General features: G+C 38.5%; 1 protein-coding gene across 10 annotated transcripts in view; it reads right to left on the reverse strand.

Moving 5' to 3' along the window:
- UNKL (unk like zinc finger) overlaps nucleotides 1-20,130 on the reverse strand; it is a 60,941-nt gene that overhangs the window by 21,230 nt on the left and 19,581 nt on the right. For 6 of the 10 annotated variants that reach the window (XM_075514678.1, XM_075514676.1, XM_075514680.1 and 3 more), the window contains 3 exons: nucleotides 17,133-17,217; nucleotides 11,481-11,635; nucleotides 707-895 (listed from right to left, as the gene is read on the reverse strand). In XM_075514678.1, coding sequence (XP_075370793.1) covers nucleotides 707-895; nucleotides 11,481-11,635; nucleotides 17,133-17,217 — 429 coding nt within the window. Of the gene's footprint in view, nucleotides 1-706; nucleotides 896-5,229; nucleotides 5,397-11,480; nucleotides 11,636-12,388; nucleotides 12,506-17,132; nucleotides 17,218-20,130 lie in introns of those variants that run through there. The other 4 variants (XM_075514684.1, XM_075514683.1, XM_075514686.1 and 1 more) reach the window with 4 other exon arrangements.

Here is a 20,130-nt window from a genome sequence, read left to right on the forward strand (position 1 = left end):
GGCTTTCAGCCTTTCTTTCACAGGCCAACAGAGCTGTTTCATATCCCTGAAAAATACCAGTCTTCCCTTCTCCCAACTGTCTCTAGCACTGCCTGTTTTCTCCCCAACCCCCGACTAAAGCATTCTAACTCCTCACCGACTTCAGTTTCAACCACTCTCATTGCTAATGCTACAGATCTCTCTCTCTCTCTTCAAGAGGCTTGTTATATTTTATCTATGTCTGTCTCAGCAATGAACTTGTCCAAGGAGACAGGCAGCTGCAGGTGGGAGAAGAAACAGACTGAAATTAATCAAAGACTGCAACTCACAAATAGTATCAACAGCCAGAAATTAATGCATCTTTTCACCATCAATTTTCAACAATAATTAAAACTGAATCCTACCAACTCTACCTATAATTTTTTTTCCATTGTTATCTTCCTCTGTTCTTGGCAACATGGGCTCAAAATGACAATCACAACATTTCTGCAAAGTTACAATTTACTGCATGTCAGCTGAGCTGCAGTGACTGTTTGCATGAGCATTCTTGGCCTATGACAACTGTAAAGTAATTTGATGCAGTTTAGCTCCCTAAAGAAGAGGGCTCCAAACTCTGTTCTTAATTATCAAAAATCAGTGCTGATACATGAGGCAGACAACATTTTCTGCTGAATCTAATTTAACTTAAGATTGCATTTGTACTTCTAGACCCATATTATTCACATACCTGATCTTCTCGTTCAAAGCCTGGTGCTTTTGGATAGCTAGACGTTGGTGAAGAAACACATGATGTGCTAGACTCAGAACACAAAATGCCATTTGCTAATGATCTCTGTCTACAAAGAGGTCCAAGAGGTGATAAAGAACTACTGCTACCAGAACTTGATGTTACAGTTGGACTTGAAGAACAGGAAATCTGTAGAAGACAGAAAACAGTGTCTAATATACTCTATGATTTTTTTTTATGTTTACAGCCATAGGCTCCCTCTGTAACACAATCAGTTGAAATTATAAATTAATTTCAGTCTTATGTAAATACAACACTAACTTTAGTTTATTTGAATATATTTTTGGTATTAACTTAAAAAAGTAGCAGATTACAAAGTTAACATGGAGCTACTGTAAATATACAGACTTCAAAAGGAGATGCATTTGTATAGTCCAGAGCATAACCTTGTTTGGTCCCTATGCACAAAATGAATCACAAGCAGAGATTACTCTATTAATGGATATTAATTTACAATAAAGGAATACTTGCTTCCTGACAACCCTGATTTGCATTCATTCATATATTTCTTAATTTACAGTTTAATACAAGATTATACAACATTTCACTCTTTTAAAAGAACTCATCCAGATCAAGCCAAGCAGTTAAAAAAGAAAAAGACATGTACAATCTTGGCAAAAAGCATCTCAGTGCTTGTTTGTACATCTCTGTTTTCTGATATTCTTAAATATTAAAATGTTTCCTGATTAATAAATTAACATTTTAATATTTAAAAACATTACTGAATTTATAATTTTTAGTTCTGCTATATATTTTCCAGAGTTTTAAACTTCTAACGTAAAAGACTTAAGCCGAAGGTACAATCTGTAAGTAGGTCTGGACAATTTCTTTTTGCTAAAAGTACAATTCTGATCAATCTGAAATTTGTGAACTCAGGTGCCAGCATCCTACAATAATATGTTTGAGTGGAATTGCGGGCATTGCTTGTTTCTACATTTTTTAAGTAAACTATTCAATATTCTTAAACTAGATTTATACCTAGACTTACAAAGGCAGCATGGAAATAGTTACATCCCACATTTATGCCTAACAGCCCAGTGGTGAGAACACTAGGCAATAATACACATTTCAGTCCCTTCTGTGCTTGTTTTGGAACAGAACCTGCAAGCTCTCAAGGAACTGAACTAGTCAATACAATAATGGAGTGAAATTCTGCCAAAGTTGTTTTGGTTTGTTTAAATACAAAATACACACTGAATGAGACAGACTAAACAAGAATAACTATATAGTTTACTGTTAAACTCTCAGCTTAGGGTTAACCCTAACCCTTAATTTTACTCTATGCTCCAAAGAACGTGAAAGTCCTTTAAGCAAATCAGGATTTTAACAGGAGATTCCTCTCTCCCCAGAATAGTATAACCTCAAAATGTCCCTCCTGAGCAGCAGGAACTTCAGATTCAAATTCCTGTAAATCAGGTAGAGGACAGACAGGAACCTAGATGAGGTCCTAACCCTGGACAGAAAAAAAAAACCTCCAACAAATGTAAACCCTGTACTCGCTGAAGATTATTACCTATGCATTCACTCACTCCTATCCCTACAGAAAATCTCCTGTCACGAACCTTATCTGTGTGGAGCTCTGTAATTCGATTGCTTCTGAAATCCAAAGAGGGCTTCTCTACACAACAGTCTGAAATGTACACATACCCTGAGAGCTGACAGAAGTAGAAGAGTGGGCACCACAGCAAAAATAATTAAATTGATAGCCAAGGTTTACTCAGACAAAATTCCTTCTGAAGTCAAAGGCTGAAGAATTCATGTTTTGACCACAAGCTTGTTACAACATGCAAAGTTTCTCTTTCTGTTACCCTTTACTCTAAATCCAAAACTGAGGATTGCCCCTGTGCATGGCAATGCTAAGTTTGCACATTTTTTCAGCTCTGAAATACTGAAATCCTTTCTTTATGCTAGAGAAAAAAAGAAAATAAAAGGACACTGCCAGGAAGAAAACATTGCTCTTAAGTGAAATTAATTGGGTTTTTTTTTGGTCAATAAAAACATGCTAAGGTATTTAATTCCATATCAAAAGATTTTGAAAACTTTTTATGAATAACAGTTACATCTTGTAAGTACACTTCAAAACATAATTCTGGTAGCACAAGGCTGCTTAATGCAGCAGACAAATATGTAAGATAAAATGACTAGAGAGTGAAGGCAGACTAACACCCGAAGTAAGATATTAATTTAGATAAGCTACTGACTCAATTTAAGGATGAGTTCCCTAATCTGCACAGAATGTTTCTCAGATGCATATTTCATGTTCACTCTTTCAGCTAGGCAGGCAACACAGATTATTTTACTGACACAGGAAGATGTACATCATGGTTGCTGCCCTACAATGTGACCTAATGAAGACCAGGGGAAAAAGGAGGAAGGAAGATAGCCATTATGGATTACTTGTCCTGGAGGGCTACCTGCAGACAACAGAGCTGTAAGTGGGGAGTGATGCCCTTGTTCACCCGGAAGTACTGGGCTTGAGGTACAGTTACTGGTCAAGATCAGATGATATCCACTATGTAGACCATTAGGTAAGACCATAAGGTGTCACTCATGTGATCCTTCTGGTTACAGTAGGTATCAATGGTGGCATTAACATATATATATAGCTGTAAGCATTAAGATCTTACAATACAATTTTGTGTAGTTTTGCTCTGAAAAACTAAACTAAACTAAAACAATCGCTCAACCCCCTAAGATGCAGGCAGCATTATCTGACTGCATTCATGTTTAGGCTTTTGGTCTTAATCTCTGAAGAGTCCACCAGGATGACAAGAGACAGAGATAGCCTCTACTCTGTCTTTTGTCTTTTTCAGAAAAGAAAAGTTAGTTAAGTTTTAATAACTGGATTACACAGTACCACAAATTTTGTGTGACTCAGCCTGCAAAGAAAATACAAAGAACTCACGCAAATAAAGCAGGAAAAGAAAATGGGTCACGTAATATCCATGGTAGGTTAAATACACAAGGAAGGAAAAAAAAAATTCAAACTTAGCCTGAATTTACAGGGCAACTACATAGAAAAATCACTCTTTTCGGTCTGAAGTTATAGTTAGAATTTATTCCTATCTCCTGTCTGCCCCTATACTGTATGTTTATCCCCCTAATAAGAACATAAGAAATGCTCTGTTGGGTTAGACCCAGACTAATATCCTGTTACCAAAAAAGGCAAGAGAAGATGATATTTAGGGAGAATACCTGATCCTGGTCGTTATCTACGGTCATCAAAGATAATTCTTGATGCAGAGAAAGTAAATGGAGGATTTTTCGGACCACCTCCCTTCACTCTGTGAGAGACTCCTTCAGGTCTGGTGAAGAGTGGAATTTGGGCTCTGGCCCCAAATGTCAACATTGATCAGGACCCTCTTCCTTTTTGCCCAGGCTTGTAAGAAGCATCTCCTCTACGGACTCAAGGCTAGGTGGACTCCACAGAGAAACCATGATAGGTTACATTGCCACTCACATGACAAGAAATAATTTATTCTCAAATATTCATTCATCCCTTATGGCTTGCTACAGTATACCTGCAAGACTACTGCTCCTGTATCTCTCATCTCTCATGCTCTTTGCACAGAGCAAGATACAAAGAACATCTGAGAAATGTTAAGAAACCTGTCACTAGAAACAGCCATACAACTTAGTGCAGTATTGACACCAAGATAGTGAGCAAACATATATTTTATATCAAGAGGGACTTGTGATTCACAATTAACGTGAAGTCAAATGTCAGTACTAACATACAATGAGTGTGATATTAGTATTAGAGACAAAAAGAGTGCAAGAGGGAGGAAGGGAAACTATCAATGCTTACTTTTTGTTCCTCAATGCTGCAGAATTTACATTTTGGTATCAGCGGTTGGCATGAACAGCAATGTCCTCAGCACTACTGACGCTAGGAAAATCTATTGCCAATTGTTAGTCTCGAATTTTTTTTTAGGCTTTTTCTTCTTTATTAAGACAGAAGCACAAACAACAGAAGCCAGAATTCATATAGTTGCCTCAAATCTGGAGGAAGCCTTCAACACAATCTTTGGAAACTGCTCTACAAATGTAACTTAAGATTTGTGGCATTTGATTTTCTGAGTGTGGGATAAAGAGGCCCAACAGATTTAAGTACTCTTCAGGAACGCGTCCCTCCTAAAAATGGAAATCTGCTGTGCTGTACAGTCAAAGACATAAGCACAGGAAGGACACAGTCCAAACCCTAAGGATTTAGAGTCTACTTTAATTAAAGACCAGTACTTGGTGACATTCTTTACTTTACAGAGGCTCAGCTGTAAATCTTCACAGATGCATTTTTAAGCTTAATTAAACACTGCAATTGGATACATTTCAGATTACTTCTCACTTTCACAGAGTTGAAAAATGAACAACTTTTTCAATTTCGCATCTTTGCTCAAGGCGATAGGAGGACGCCTGAACACTTCTGACACACCACAAGTCAAAAGATGCCAAGCTTGCCTTACCAAGGGTCACATCCTCATAATGTTGTAACCGCCCAGACCTTGGCCTCTTAGGATTCTTATAGAGAAATCATTTGTCACTGTTCTTCACTGCAACTAAATTGCTTAGAAAAAGAGCATGTAAAACAAGTGATATATTCTTTCCATTGGTTCTTGCCTACTCTAGGCCTTTGCTTACAGCTGAACTTCTACAAAGAAAATAAGGACACATATACCTATAAAACTAGTTATATTTCCTATGAAAAACAGCGGCTTCTTGAGTTTCTTGATTTGTGTTACATTTCATGGCTTTAAATGTACTGTTATATTGCCTACATTCGTGGGGGGTAGAGGGGAAGATGACAGGAAGAGGAAACATGTAGGAATTTTTAATTAAACCATAAAACTAATTTTGCTCTCAAGTAACTTATTTCCTTCCTACATCCATCACTAATTAGTCTCAGAACACTAATTCCACAGTAAAAGAAGCATGATTCATCACCATTGTTCAGACTTAGATTATGCACACATAATCAAACTCAGTTGCATTATCACAGCTTAATAAACTATTATTTACCAAATGACTGTGGTAACTGATCATGTGCACACCGTCAAGCCATCTTAGTTACATCTTAGAAGTAAAACAAACAACTTGAGGCTTAATGAAGGCAGCAGAACGTTAGCACTGAGTCTGCAATCAGGATGAGCTATGAAAGCATACAACCTTTACCACGACTGGGCTGACAAGCACTGACTTCTTAACTGTACTAACTGGAACATGTGATCAAGTACTTACACAACTTTGATAAACTTGATAAAACAAAGATGGTGCTGGTTATCCTATCTTCTTGCATTGTGATCAACATATATCCTATGCAAATATTCAATCTTTTAAATACATCATGGATTCTGGGCATAATGACATCATGGCCAACATTTCTATCCTTTTACTCTTCAAAAGGAAACTATGATTTACTGCTCTGAGACTAGAAGGGCTAACATAAATATTCTATAATTGATAAATGCAATTAATCTTTGATGTATCACCGATTTCATCTCCAGAATAAACAGCAAGTTTTGCTATTAATTTTGCAGTGCCACAAACTTGAACAATATTTCACAGAATCATAGAATGGTTTGGGTTGGAAGGCACCTTAAAGATCATCTAGTTCCAACCCCCCTGCTGTGGGCAGAGACACCTTCCACCAGACCAGGTTGCTCAAAGCCCCATCCAACCTGGCTTTGAACACTTCCAGGGATGGGGCATCCGCTACTTCTCTGGGCAACCTGTTCCAGTGCCTCACCACCCTCATAGTGAAGAATTTCTTCCTTATATCTAATCTAAATCTACACTCTTTCACTTTAAAGCCATTACCCCTTGTCCTATCACTACATGCTCTTGTAAAAAGTCCCTCTCCAGCTTTCTTGTAGAGCCCCTGCAGGTACTGGAAGATTGCTGTAAGGTCTCCCCGGAGCCTTCTCTTCTCCAGGCTGAACAACCCCAGCTCTCTCAGCCTGTCTTCATAGGTGAGGTGCTCCAGGCCTCTGATCACCTTGGTGGCCCTCCTCTGGACTCACTCCAACAGGTCCAAGTCCTTCTTATGTTGGGGGCCCCAGAGCTGGATGCAGTACTCCAGGTGGGGTCTCCCAAGAGCGGAGTAGAGGGGGAGAATCACCTCCCTCGACTGCTGGTCACGCTTCTTTTGATGCGGCCCAGGAGACGGTTGGCTTTCTGGGCTGCAAGCACACGTTGCCAGGTCATGTTGAGCTTCACATCAGCCAACACCCCCGAGTCCTTCTCCGCAGGGCTGCTCTCACTCCATTCTCCGCCCAGCCTGTATTTGTGCTTGGGATTGCCCCAACCCATGTGGCAAGACCTTGCACTTGGCCTTGTTGAACTTCATGAGGTTCTCACGGGCCCACCTCTCAAGCTTGTCAAGGTCCCTCTGGGTAGCATCCCTTTCCTCCAGCGTGTCCACTGCATCACACAGCTTTGTGTCGTCGGCAAACTTGCTGAGGGTGCACTCAATCCCACTGTCCATGTCACTGACAAAGACGTTAAACAGTGCCGGTCCCAATACCGACCCCTGAGGAACACCACTCGTCACTGGTCTCCACTTGGACATCAAGCCGTTGACCACAACTCTTTGAGTGCGAGCATCCAGCCAGTTCCTCATCCACCGAGTGGTCCATCCGTCAAATCCATGTCTCTCCAATTTAGGGACAAGGATGTCATGCAGGACAGTGTCAAATGCTTTGCTCAAGTCCAGGCAGATGACATCAGTTGCTCTTCCCTTATCCACCAACGCTGTAACGCCGTCGTAGAAGGCCATCAAATTTGTCAGGCACAATTTGCCCTTAGTGAAGGTATGTTGGCTGTCACCAATCACCTCCTAATTTTCCATGTGCCTTAGCATAGTTTCCAGGAGGATCTGCTCCATGATCTTGCCGGGCACAGAGGTGAGGCTGACTGGTCTGTGGTTCCCCGGGTCTTCCTTTTTTCCCTTTTTCCCTATTTACAGATAAATTTTATCATATAGCTTCACTCTGTACCATCACCAAACTTAGGTACACTGCAGTTAGGTACCAGTAACAAAGAGACCTGATGTACGGAGAAGATCAGCAGTATAATCCTAAAGCGTGAACTGAGTGTGTTTTAAGGAGAGGTGATAAGATTCTTGATGGTTTTTTGGCTAAAAAGCTGCTCAAAAGAATATGCATTTTGTATTGATATAATAACACGGGAAAGCTAATCAACCAGCTAGAGAAAGCATATAAAGCAGCAACTATGACTATGGTTGCACACACTGAGACAGCCTAGTTAATCCAACTCTCATGGCACTATGAGAAAAACAGACATAGGAGAAGACCATTTGGGAGGTTAAATTGCAATAAATTTGCAGGATATAAATGAGAACAGTTGAAACGAAGGGATGAAATTCACGTGAGGCAGAAGCTTACGGCTGAGAATGATGCATATGTACGGGATGCAGAGGACTGCATGCCAGAGAGGTTATTTTGGCAAAGGTGCTTGAAAAGTGACTGAGGAAAAGGGGTGCACAGCATATTGGATGATGAAACATTACATAGCTGAAGATTCATGGAAGGACATGCAAGGAGTAATGGAAATATGAGTAAACGTGAAGAAGTGGTAACATAACCAACTTCATTAACCGAGTAGGGCATGAAAGTTTAAACGGTGCAAGCAATGTATCTGAAACATGCATCAAGCTCTTTCAAGACTTGTATGCACAGAAAGATTCAAGAAACCTAGTCTCCTAACATTTCCCATAACCAAGGAGTTCAGATACATGAATTTTACCAGCACGACAGAAGAAACAATAAGGAAGAGCCTCTTAAAGTTAAACAAAGAGTGAAAGAAAAGAAATTTATGTCAGAAAAAAAGGCACAGTAGGAGAATGAGTAAAAAGGAGTGTTCCTTCCGGCAATTAGATGACACTGAACAGAGCACAAAAGAGTAGTAATGGTTAAGAACAAGCAGTAAGAGCTGGAAGTAAAAGTTGCTGGTGTAAATGCAGCTCCTAAAGAAGACACATAGGACTGGGAAAAGGATGAGTGAATTTGTTGCTACAATGCATACAAAGACTCCAAATCTTACTTAAGGCACTTCACAGCTCTGATGCAATATGAGAAAAAATGGGTATGCCAAGAAAGCCAATCTAGGACTTGCTAGAGCAACACAACAAAAAGAAAGAAAAGAGGTGATGGCAAGTGTGGAGAAACAAATAGTACTGATTGAAATGAAAAATTACAATCAAGGGAAATACTGTACCACATTGGGTAAACTGCATTGTGGAGGTTAAGTGCATTTAGATTATACAACTGGTGGAGTATAAAGCAAAGGGAACTGCAAAGACAGGTTGGAGAAAAACAATACTATCAAAGATCAGGTGAAGGGACTGACAGAATTTTAATGTTAGATGCTTCAAACCAGAAGGCAGAACATGGAGGTAAAGAAACATAGATGTAGAAGCTCTCCATGGAAACTGAACTCACACTTACCAAAAAAGGCTGAAGAGGAGATTATTTCCTACCTGAAATGTTAAGGAAAGATACAGCAGAGGAATGACTGGTGACAGTCCAACTGACAAGGCAACTTAAAGAATACAGTACAGGTGACATAAGAAGGTATATATTTAAAAGTTATACAGCCTCCCTCACTAGCAACCTGGATCATACAGAACCTTAATGGACTCATTCTTCCAATAACATTTATAGATAGGGCAATAGTATTACCACATTCTAGAAACGGGGACGTAAGCAATTTGCTTACAGTCAAAGAGGAATTTTATGATTGAGCAGAGAGCTGAGTTTAGGTCTCTCAAGTACTACATCATCCTTTTCCCCTAGAAGCAAATAAAACAGTAGGATATTCTCCCAGCGTACTATAACAGGATATGTGAAAGAAGTTTTGGAAGATGAATAGGGAGATTTTGTTTTGAAGACACAAAGGAAGAGAGGCATAGAAAGTCTAATTTCATCATGATAAAAACCACTAAAATCAAGTTTACTCAGGGCCAGTGTCTGACAGTGACGAGAACGAAGACGAAGGAGGGGACAGAAAGACAGACAGCTTAGTGGAACAGACAGAAAAACACAAACCACAAATGTAAATAAGTTGCTGGAATATGGAAAATGGGGGGAGGGAGGAAAACAGACTGACTACTTAAATACTAAAATTAAGCAGTTTACAGCAGATGGAGAAGGTGAAAGCAAGCAAGCAACAAAACTCAATAAATAAACATGGAAAAACAGAGGACCAACCTGCTAATGAAAAATCAGGAACTGAATATTCAGAAACAGAAATAATGGAAGTGCATCAAACAATGCTGCAGGTAAGTAGTCAAGTGAAAGAAAGACAGAACATTTTGCCAGACATCAGGAAAAAAGTGGCCACTGGCAATAAAACTTCAAGTAGAAAGTACAGGGAAGGGAGTAGGGTCAACTTTTCCATTTTCACACTTGAACACTAGTACAGGCAGAGACTCACTGAGCACGGAATGGAAAATGTACACAATGTTCATCAGACTCCTAATGACTAACAGAAAAATGCATGTATATGGAAGAAGATTCCCATAGCTGGAAGGCATATTGGAATACTTAGTGTTTTCAGCTGTACCTAAATCATTCATGAAAGGCTAAGAAGCTTCTGGGAGAAAAGATGCTTTTATGGGCCTCTCCTGAAAGCTGCAGAACCTTAGCAACAACAAAATTAGCTTCCTACATAAAAAGGCAGACTCTCTCTCAGAACCTTTCATATACAGAAGCAGATGCCTGCACTGGGAACCTAAGATAAAATGTAGGCATATTGGTATCTTTATTCTCAACCTACAGCACTGCAATATGAAGCTACATGAAAGAAACCCAGGAGTTTTAACTGCGCTATTTATTGGCAATTCCTTTTAAACATTATTTAAAATATGTCCTTTTATCTGGTTTCTAACCTAACAGTATAGATCAACAGTGCTGGAAAGCTAGAAGTGAAAATTCTGGGAATAAATGTGTATGTACTTATGACTCTGCACCGCAAATGAGGTAAAAAAAAACCAAGTCAGGAGAGAACAAGAGAGATCTCACTATCTTTATATATTATTTTGCAACAAACATAAAACCTAACAAAAGGATCTATTCCAACTGATACTAAAGGGAATATAACAAAAGCTCTGCAGTATATCTTTCTCCTTCCTCTCTCCCATCCTTAACTGATAAAATTTGCTAACATAAACTACATTTATCACTCTTGTAATCAAACACCTCTCTACTACCACACACACAGCATGTACTGCACCACTGTAAGAAGCTTTAAGTATAAAGCATGTTCAGGAAGGACATCATTTCATTCCTAATGTTAACAAATTAGGGCAGAGAAGAGGGTTGGGATCAGGCAAGATCTTGCATGAATTAAACCTCTCCTACAGAAAAAAGAGTCATATGTAAATTAAGCTGTCCTGTAGTTGTATATTGGATTAACAATGATGTTCCTCACTGTAGCATTCAAAATACTGCATCTAAAGACAAGAAACAAGAACAGAAAACACAAATAATACATAGTTACATCTGGTGCCAAGGGCAGACATTCCATTTAGGCTTACAGTACTGGTTAAATATTACTGCCTAACATTTACTATAACTGTGTTTTTTCCTCTTCTGCTGAAGTACAAAGAAATAAAAAACAGGTTTAAGAAGTAAAATAAACATTGTATATTGGCACAGTGATTATTACGAGTAACTTTTCCAGAATTATTTACACTTACATTTCCAGACTGCCCACTGCTATTTGTAATGCTGTTTGTGGAGTTAAGACTGCTGCTCCATTCATTTGCAATTCCTATGCTGTCTGTTGAAAACAGGTGAGCGCCTGGCTTTGATTGACAACCAGTTTGCAGTATGACTACATTCATGGTGTCCTCTGTTGAAGGAATCCCCGACAAATTACACACAGATTTGATACTTAGCTGTGTGAATTTAACAATTACATACCTAGTACCAAACACAGCACCTGACACATGGAAACATCAATCACACACAAGAAATCGCTCTCTTTTTCTTTAAATATAAGCATAAAGGCAAGGTAAGAATAATATAATTCACCATTATGTATTCGTGGCTACTAACAAATGTGATACTCTTATCTAGTTGCTCCATCAAAAATTGGTGCAAGGTAGATAGAGATTCTTACATTTAAAGTATTCTAGATTTTGCTTTATTTTCCAGAATCTCTATCACACCAGAGTTTAAAGACAGCATTTTTTGAACTCCTGACTGGAAAAGTAACAATGGCATCATAATTATAGGGTTCTTTGGGTTTTTTCCCAGTCTAGAACCAACTGACTTAATCATAAAACAATTTGAAGAGCATATGGGACTTGTACTATTTAACTCAAAAAGGAACAATAACCTTTGAGAAAGTTCATTATTAACTTATATGTAAATTGTGACCAATGACTTGCTAATTTTCATACCAGAAAATTCAACTCAAGGTGACTGAACAATTACTTTGCAATTCCCCAAAGGCTACTTTGTTAAACTATTAAACATCCTAGTTGATTCTTTAAATGTGCAATATATTAAGGAGATTTAAACTTCTAGTTTTACAGGCAAATGATGAGTTAACAAAAAACGTTTACTTTAGTAAGCAATTACAGTTAATAACATTCCTCACCTCATAATCCATGCACACAAGACATCAAAGTAAGGAAGTCAGGACTGAAAACAAAATCTCTTAATAAATTCTACAGGTATGGCAAGATTTTTTTCATCTCTAGCCACTACTGCGTTTCTGAAGGGGTAATGATAAACTACAGTTAAATATCGAATGTAAACATTTCTCTCTACTAGAAACAATAAGTAGCTCTGATAGAGGGTACAAAAGTACAAGCCATAGTAGGAAACAGAATGAGTATGAGATACGTAGACAGTGGAGATAGCATAGCTGAGGATTGTTTCTAATGATGTGGGGTTTTTCTGTCTAGCATTTGATTTATCACAACTCCATGGCCTTCTTACTACATGGTCCAATGCTTTACCAAATATTTCCACTATTGTATAAATTACAAAAATAGGGACATGGCTCACAAAAGAGAAAGGAAACAGCTACTACAAAGTACCACTATACACACAAGTCCTGTCCAGCCACACCCAAAAAAAAGAAAGGGAAAAAGAAACCATAGGGATGGCAAAGATGATGTCACTAGACTCCCGCTGTTCCTCCTACAGAATGAGAGTGCAAAGAACAGTTGGGAAGACAGAAAAAGGTGCGCTGACTTTTTGTAATTGACTCTCACTTTCACTAGGTATCATCTCATTGTATAGCTGCTTGCCCAGAGCAAGTCCAGTCAGCCATCTTACGTCCAGTCAACCCTCACATGTCCAGTCAACCCTCACACTGTCCTAGGAAAAGCACTATCTGATTCATGCTCTCTCTTAAATCTTCATTAGCTTTTTCTCCCTGACACAACCACATACTCGTCCGATATTCTATAAATGAGTGTAAGTAGTCATACCACCCTAAAAGGGTAGTATAAGACTGCTTTCCAAACATTTCAAAGAGAAATAATCTCTCCTTTCCAAGGTATTTAAGGAGAATAGCATGATTAGGTTTTGCTATCCTGCTTATTGATAGTAAGTCAGACAGACACATTACATTCAGAATGTGTGCTTCTACATCATTCTAATTTCTTCCAAGAGTGAACATCATAGTTTGTGGCCAGCTGCACAAAAGTTACAAATTCTACAGCGTAAGCCTCCCCCAGTCTAACCATATTTTCTCAAAGACCTATAGCTGTTGAAGGAGATTGCAACTGACAGAAAAGCAACGGTCTCACGTGCTGCCCTATCTCATGGCAATTGCTGAAGCTCATGGAGATTAGGATAGAGCCCTCAAAAAGAACTTCAACTACCTAATGCCAGTGCAGTGGTGCTTCAGGGATTATGTATCAGTAGTCTAGGATGTTATGTAGAAATTGGGTTGTACTCTTTATGAGAGACAACTTTTTCAGCTATATAGCCTCCTTAGAATTTGCACTAACAAGGCTTGGGTATTATGAATAAAAGAGTTACCATGGTCAGGCTAGGTCTGGCCTGGGGAATCCCATCTTCCATGAAGTCAGAAGTAAGTTTTTTCATTATTGCAATCTTGGCACCAACAGAAGAGAACAGCCTTGGACGAACAATCTGAAGGCAAATGCCTCCAGTAACAGAAGCTGTTATACAGGAGATGTATTCTTTGAAGTGTTTCCAAATTCTTGCCAGCAGAATTTCAGCCTGCCTGTGTTTCTGTTTCAAAAAAACTCTATTTTTTGTGAAGGTGCCAGTTGTAGTCAGGCAGTCAGTGGACAAATGAGTGCCACAGAGAGGTGTTCACTATTTCACGTGAGTCCGTTACTGAAGTGTCCCAGCATACCCTAGCCACTCTCTGTTTTGCAAAGGGTGTCAGGGAGGTATATCAGATCCCACTACTTCTCTACTTTTCAGGATCAGGTGCCCTCCCTCCTGTCATCATAAAGTGTCTTTGGGACTACACTGGACCTAGGGCTTCAGCCAATGAGGGAGAAAAACCCAATGAGTGACATTTATAAGACAATACTGTCTGCAGCCAGGGCCTCAAGGGAAAAGCAGTCTTGGAGGAATAGTAATATTCCTCATGATCTTCACAAAGGAGGGAGAAAAGGGAAAAAAAAGGTCAGCTGGTTCTGAGGAAGTCATTGAGGGAAGACCAGGAACGCTATTATAGAGAACATGTACTTCCACAAATTATTTCACACAGCATGATAAAAATTGCTGAAATTCATGCATGAATGGTGGGAAATCTTCCTCTACCCATTCCACATAGCTAGGGCTTCACTGAAGTTAGGTGGAGAACACCCATAATTTGTGATTTGAAGAGATCCATGAAGCAAGGGTTTCATGCTTTTCATACTGATGGTAAGATCTACAGCTCTGAAACCATTCTCTTCCCCTTCCCTAATATGGAAAGGACAGAAACCACTTTATTCTACGGACGTAGGAGGCAGACTTGTCAGAGCTGCTGAACTAAGCTTAAAGCTGTTGCCAACACCAGAAAGGCACCCTTGCTGATAGTAACCAAACATCTAACTTCTGATGGACTATTCAGACTACTAGAGACGGGGGTGGGTACTGCTGCAAGATTTCAAGTTCATTTGTAGAGACTACCTGCTTACACCGTCTTCATTCCAGATGATGCAAGCCAAAGAGTTCCAGAGCATGCTGGTTGAGCCATATAAGTCTCTTCTGATGGACATAAAATTCTGTCTAATACAACTACGTAGAGAAAATTAAACTGCTGCTTCTCAATTAGCACTGCTAACCTCAGGAATTCTCTCAGAGTTCTGGAGATTTTTAAAAAGTACAAGGATTCATCCTACAGAGTAGAAGAAAGAATGGGGCTGGGGTAGAAGGATTAGCAACAAATTAGAAAGATATCCCTTAGGGAGAATAACATCAGCAAATTGTTAAGTTTGGACTTTCCTTCAGCCCTCTTTATCTTTAGCCTAGGCAATGCTTAACTCTTCTTCAGAGACGGAAATCTTGTTTATTGTCAATGAGAGCTTCCTGAGAGAATGATTCCTCTCATAGGAATCAAGCATCAACTGGACTGCTAAAGATACTAATGATCAAGACACAAAGAAGTAGATCATGATGGGGGTCTCAAAACAAGTCCAGTCTCCAAGAGCTCTGCTGAGTTTATACTGTACACTGTCCATGCTGGAGAGGCAAGAAGGGATGCAGCATTCAGTATGCTCTAAGGAAGAAAACAGAGAAAATGTAGTCTTCTCCCACAGGAGTTTTGTAGCATGTCACAATTATATCATGCTGCATGTATGCAGTGAATTTGTTTAAATCATACTCTTTCCGCTGTTTCAGGAAAGAAAAAACTTCTGATATAAGTTATATCAAGATATAAGTTATACCTGTTCATGTATCATATATATGAACAGAACAGTAAACCCAGTGCCATAAATTACTTTTGTAACAAAATGTGTATTTTCAGACTTTCCTGAGTCAAAGAGGTACTTGCCAACACTGGCAAACGGTGAAGGACTTGATCTAGGAGATAGCCCCAACAGCATGAAAGCAAAGGCAGTGAGCTACTTTTGATGTGAAGAAACAGTCAATACTGACTGCATTGCCATAATGTTTTGAAGAATTGCTAGGTCTTAGAATAATAGGCTTCTTGAAATAAATACAGGAAATTATTTATCCTTCCTCTTCTTTGAGTAACAAAACCACAGAAAAGTAAAATTGATCATCCCACAGAAGTTAAAGACAAGTTGACCATACCACAGATTCTCAGAAACAAGAGCTGTGGGCAGCAAGACTGACTCTATTCACTGGAACTCTATTAGGCAAACGACACAATAAATGGTTGTACAGAACATCATATTTGCCTAGACAGGTTAGACAGAGAGAGGAGACTGCCATTACTTATCATTAGAGAATCATAAGATAAATACTACTGAATTGCAGAAATTTGGAGCTTTCCAAAATTGGTAGGGTGTCTCATCCCTCTTTCCAGCTCTAGAAGCAGAAGGCAAAAAGTAAGATAGGAGCAGAGCTTTTTTTTTTTCTTTTTGAAGAATAAATATGAGGTTTTACTGATTACATAATCAAGCAAGAACTACGTAATCAAAAAAGAAAATATTTTTCCCCTGTAAGAAATCAGCTACATAGAAATGCTTCAAGTTCTGCCTTGCATCACAACTGAAAAGAAGGCATGAATAGTTGTTGCAGCAACTGCACACTTCACATTCTGGAGTGCAGGAAGAGTGTAGGAGTAACCTAAGTTGATACTACTATTAAAAAGAATCTGATGATGCATACTCAGAATTGATCTGTGTAGATGCATACTGAAGAATCGAGCGCGCTCTTGGAAAAAAATGGTCCCTCTTCCCTTTTCCTGTATATAACAGTTTAAGCGCAGTGAAGATGTAAGTGGGCTATGGAGGAAAGAGGACTACTGACCTAATTTTGTCTCTGCTGTTTTTCAGTTTAGCTAAGGCCCTAGTTCTGCAAATACTTGCAAGGATGTTTAACTTTTACCTGAGAAGTTTACTATAGGTTTCAATAGGACAGCTAATATATTTAAAGAAGTCAAGCGTGTGTTTAGAAAATTGCCAAATCAAGCTCAAAAAGTTACAGGGACAAGCTGCATTTGTAAAGAAAAGCACCTCCTGTTTTACTGCTGATGCAAATTTGATGCAAACGCAGCAAGCTCCCATACCGATGTACCGTATTAGAAAACATGGAATGAATGTCTAAAAACAAGTGACATCAAATGCCATTTATGCATTAAAATTAATGATGTTAAGTAACTTCTGTTACTGATGTTTAGAAATTATGGTTCACTTTTATGAACACTGATATAAAATAACAGTTCTCTTACTTACTTTCAACATGTGCAAACGCACAAAATGGACCACGTGGGCAGTAACCTGTTTGGCGCATGTCATTGCACTTTGTAGATTTATATATCTAAACAAAACAGAAAGGTGGTTAACCTAAGCATATGTTACGTCATGACAAAACAGTTAGAAAATTTTAAAACCTTTACATGAAAAATTCTGAATATTTACTAACCACAGGTATTACACAGTTTTCTCAGAAAATTCAGTTCTTATGATAATTTTTAAAAATCAAATAGAAGAGCAGAATTTCAAGAAAAGCAAACCTGAGACAAGAGAATCTTAACCCCCTTCTGTATAATAATAAATAGGAAGTAATAATATTTTAGAAAAGCAGTGTTTAAACAGCTTTGGTTTTCCATGTTGTACAGAAACAAGTCAAACATAGGGAATAAAATGTTCAAAGTCATTTACACCACTTTTAAGAAATCTTGCGGGAGAACTGATGTATGTAGTAGAGCAGCTTACACAGCTGAAAAAAAAAACCCAAACAATATGTTTTCTTCAACACAGTTCCTTTGTTAGGGCACCTCTAACATTCAAATAATCCTAACATTCAAATGTCTTTCTCTAACCTGACTGGGGTGCATGAGAACTGAAGTAATACTGACTATTCATGACAGTAATGATTAGACAATGTAAGTTGCTAGTAAGATCCAGATTCAGTTTATTGCTCTACCAGGATCTTGATGATCTTTGGATCTCACAAGGCTGGGAGGAGGAGCTGACATACTATCAAATTAGAACAATATTAAGAACCTAGTTAAAAGCACACATTCTTTAGAAAATTAATTCTGGTGATTTGCAAGTCTGTGGCAAATAGCAGAGGGATCTTTTTGGTTCCCCAAACCTTGGTACTGTGGTCTTTGGCTTTCAGTGTCAGCTGAGTGACTCATGGCTAGATAAGTAATAATTCTTAGTTCAGAATGCCACTTCTTTGGCACTTTTGCATATGCTGTGTAAAAAAATGTTTACCTTGGACTCCTGCCTTAGAGCAAACATGAAAAAATGAAACTATGTATTAAAAAGAATCAACAACTAGTTCTGTAAGCTCTTTATTTTAGAGCTATTTTAAGCATCTTAGAGAAATTTCCCTCTCATAAGTGATTTTGAATTGAGGCTGAAAACTTAGTTGCTATATTCACTACTAGTTCATGCATAACCCAAAGATCATCTGAGAAACTATAGTAAAATGCTAAATCACAAAATTATTACCGATGCTTATCACTCTACAAATAATTTATTTTTCCTTGAACACTGAAAAAGCGACAAAACATCCATGCTGTAGACAAGTATTCACCCAAATGACACACTTAACAAACAGAACAGCGGGACTGATCTTTCCACCAATTTCACTGGGAGCTATCACATACACTGCAAAAAACGAAGGAGTCATTTGTGGATACCACACCCGAACTATGAAATGAAGTTGGGCCCCTTTCCTTTCTTTCCTGTTCTCTGTTTATTGGTTGAATATAAAACCTCAATGCTGTATACACGATGCTAATAATGCAGAAGAAGAAAAATGAGAAGAGCTGACTTCCAAATGGTTTCAACAAAAGATGTAATTGGAAGTTCGGTCTTAGTTTGAGGTCCTAGCCAAAAAGTAGCCTTCCTGACCCTACGAGCTACCCAGATGGTGTGGAGTGCCTTCTGGTAAATGCTACAGATAAAAAAAAGTGTTAACATAGATAGTATCAAAATACTATTGGGGCAGAGCTCGCACCTCAAAGACTGATTCTGGAGATGGCCACGTCATCTACACATACCAATATTACAAAAAAGACACAGCAAACTCAGAGAACTAAATCATTACAGAAGACCAACTTCCCAGCTATAGACAAGAACAGCTGCTACCTATTAACAGTAGAATCAAGCTATTCCCGAATATGATAACCAAGAGGTTTCTTAAAAAAATAGCCACTGAGCCGAGAGGCAATGACAATATTCTTTATTTGAATTTGGTAAAGAACAAGTACGTGAAAACATCCAGTAAGAGAAGATAATGTTGGATAAACTTAATTCAACTTAATTAATGAATAATGAACATGCATAATGAATAATTCAACACAATGAAAGATAATTCAACTTAAAGGACATAAAAAAGTAAGGCTGAACTAATGTTATTGACATCAAATAAGTAGACTGAGGAATGAAGGCAACTGATTACCACCATTAAATAGACTGAATTTCATTATGAACCGAATAAAATGAGTGCTTTGAATCCCCAAGTCTGAGGTAGAAAAGCTGTACAGAATTCCCACTCTAACCGCACAACTGGATGAAAGTCAGAGCTGGAGCAAAGGAGGGAAAGGATCACAGGGTATGATGCTGAATGAAAACTCCTCTTTCAGTGCAGGCACGTTGCTAGCTTCTGTGAAATTAAATACTATACCTAAAATTAGGTGAGGTGATAACACTATCCCCACCAAACTGCCTTGATTATCAGTAGGAATTATGTTCAACACTACAACTAAGGTGGAACAGCTAATGGAAACAAGCAGACAAAGACTGAGGTGACTACAGCTGATGTGAAAGCAAATTGCTGTCAGTTCAGGAACAGGAAATTAATTAGGTAATTGTAACATCAGAAGTTCTTAAAAATGGCAAATAAGACAGATGCAGTTAGCAAGTACTTTTAATAAAGCCATCAGGTCAGAAGTAGCACATATAACTGAGGTATATTAAGTACAGCTCACATATGTTTGAGAAGAGCAAAAACAGCTGATTCAGGCCACTGCACGTCCACTAATTATTGTCTGTCACCATTTAAGTTAAAGACAGGAAGAAATGGGATAAAATTAAATGTACATTTGGCAAAGGCACATCATGGTAGACTCACCATATAACTTTGATAAATCAAAGGTCTTTCTCTGAAATGGAAATGCGGTCATTCTAGTAGGGACATCAATAAAGGATGTGGTAAGATTTACTAATTAAGATAACGAAGAACATGACTCTTAACAATGTTACGTATCTGCTG

The sequence above is a fragment of the Mycteria americana genome, chromosome 12 (genome assembly GCF_035582795.1).
Source record: "Mycteria americana isolate JAX WOST 10 ecotype Jacksonville Zoo and Gardens chromosome 12, USCA_MyAme_1.0, whole genome shotgun sequence".
NCBI lineage: Eukaryota > Metazoa > Chordata > Aves > Ciconiiformes > Ciconiidae > Mycteria > Mycteria americana.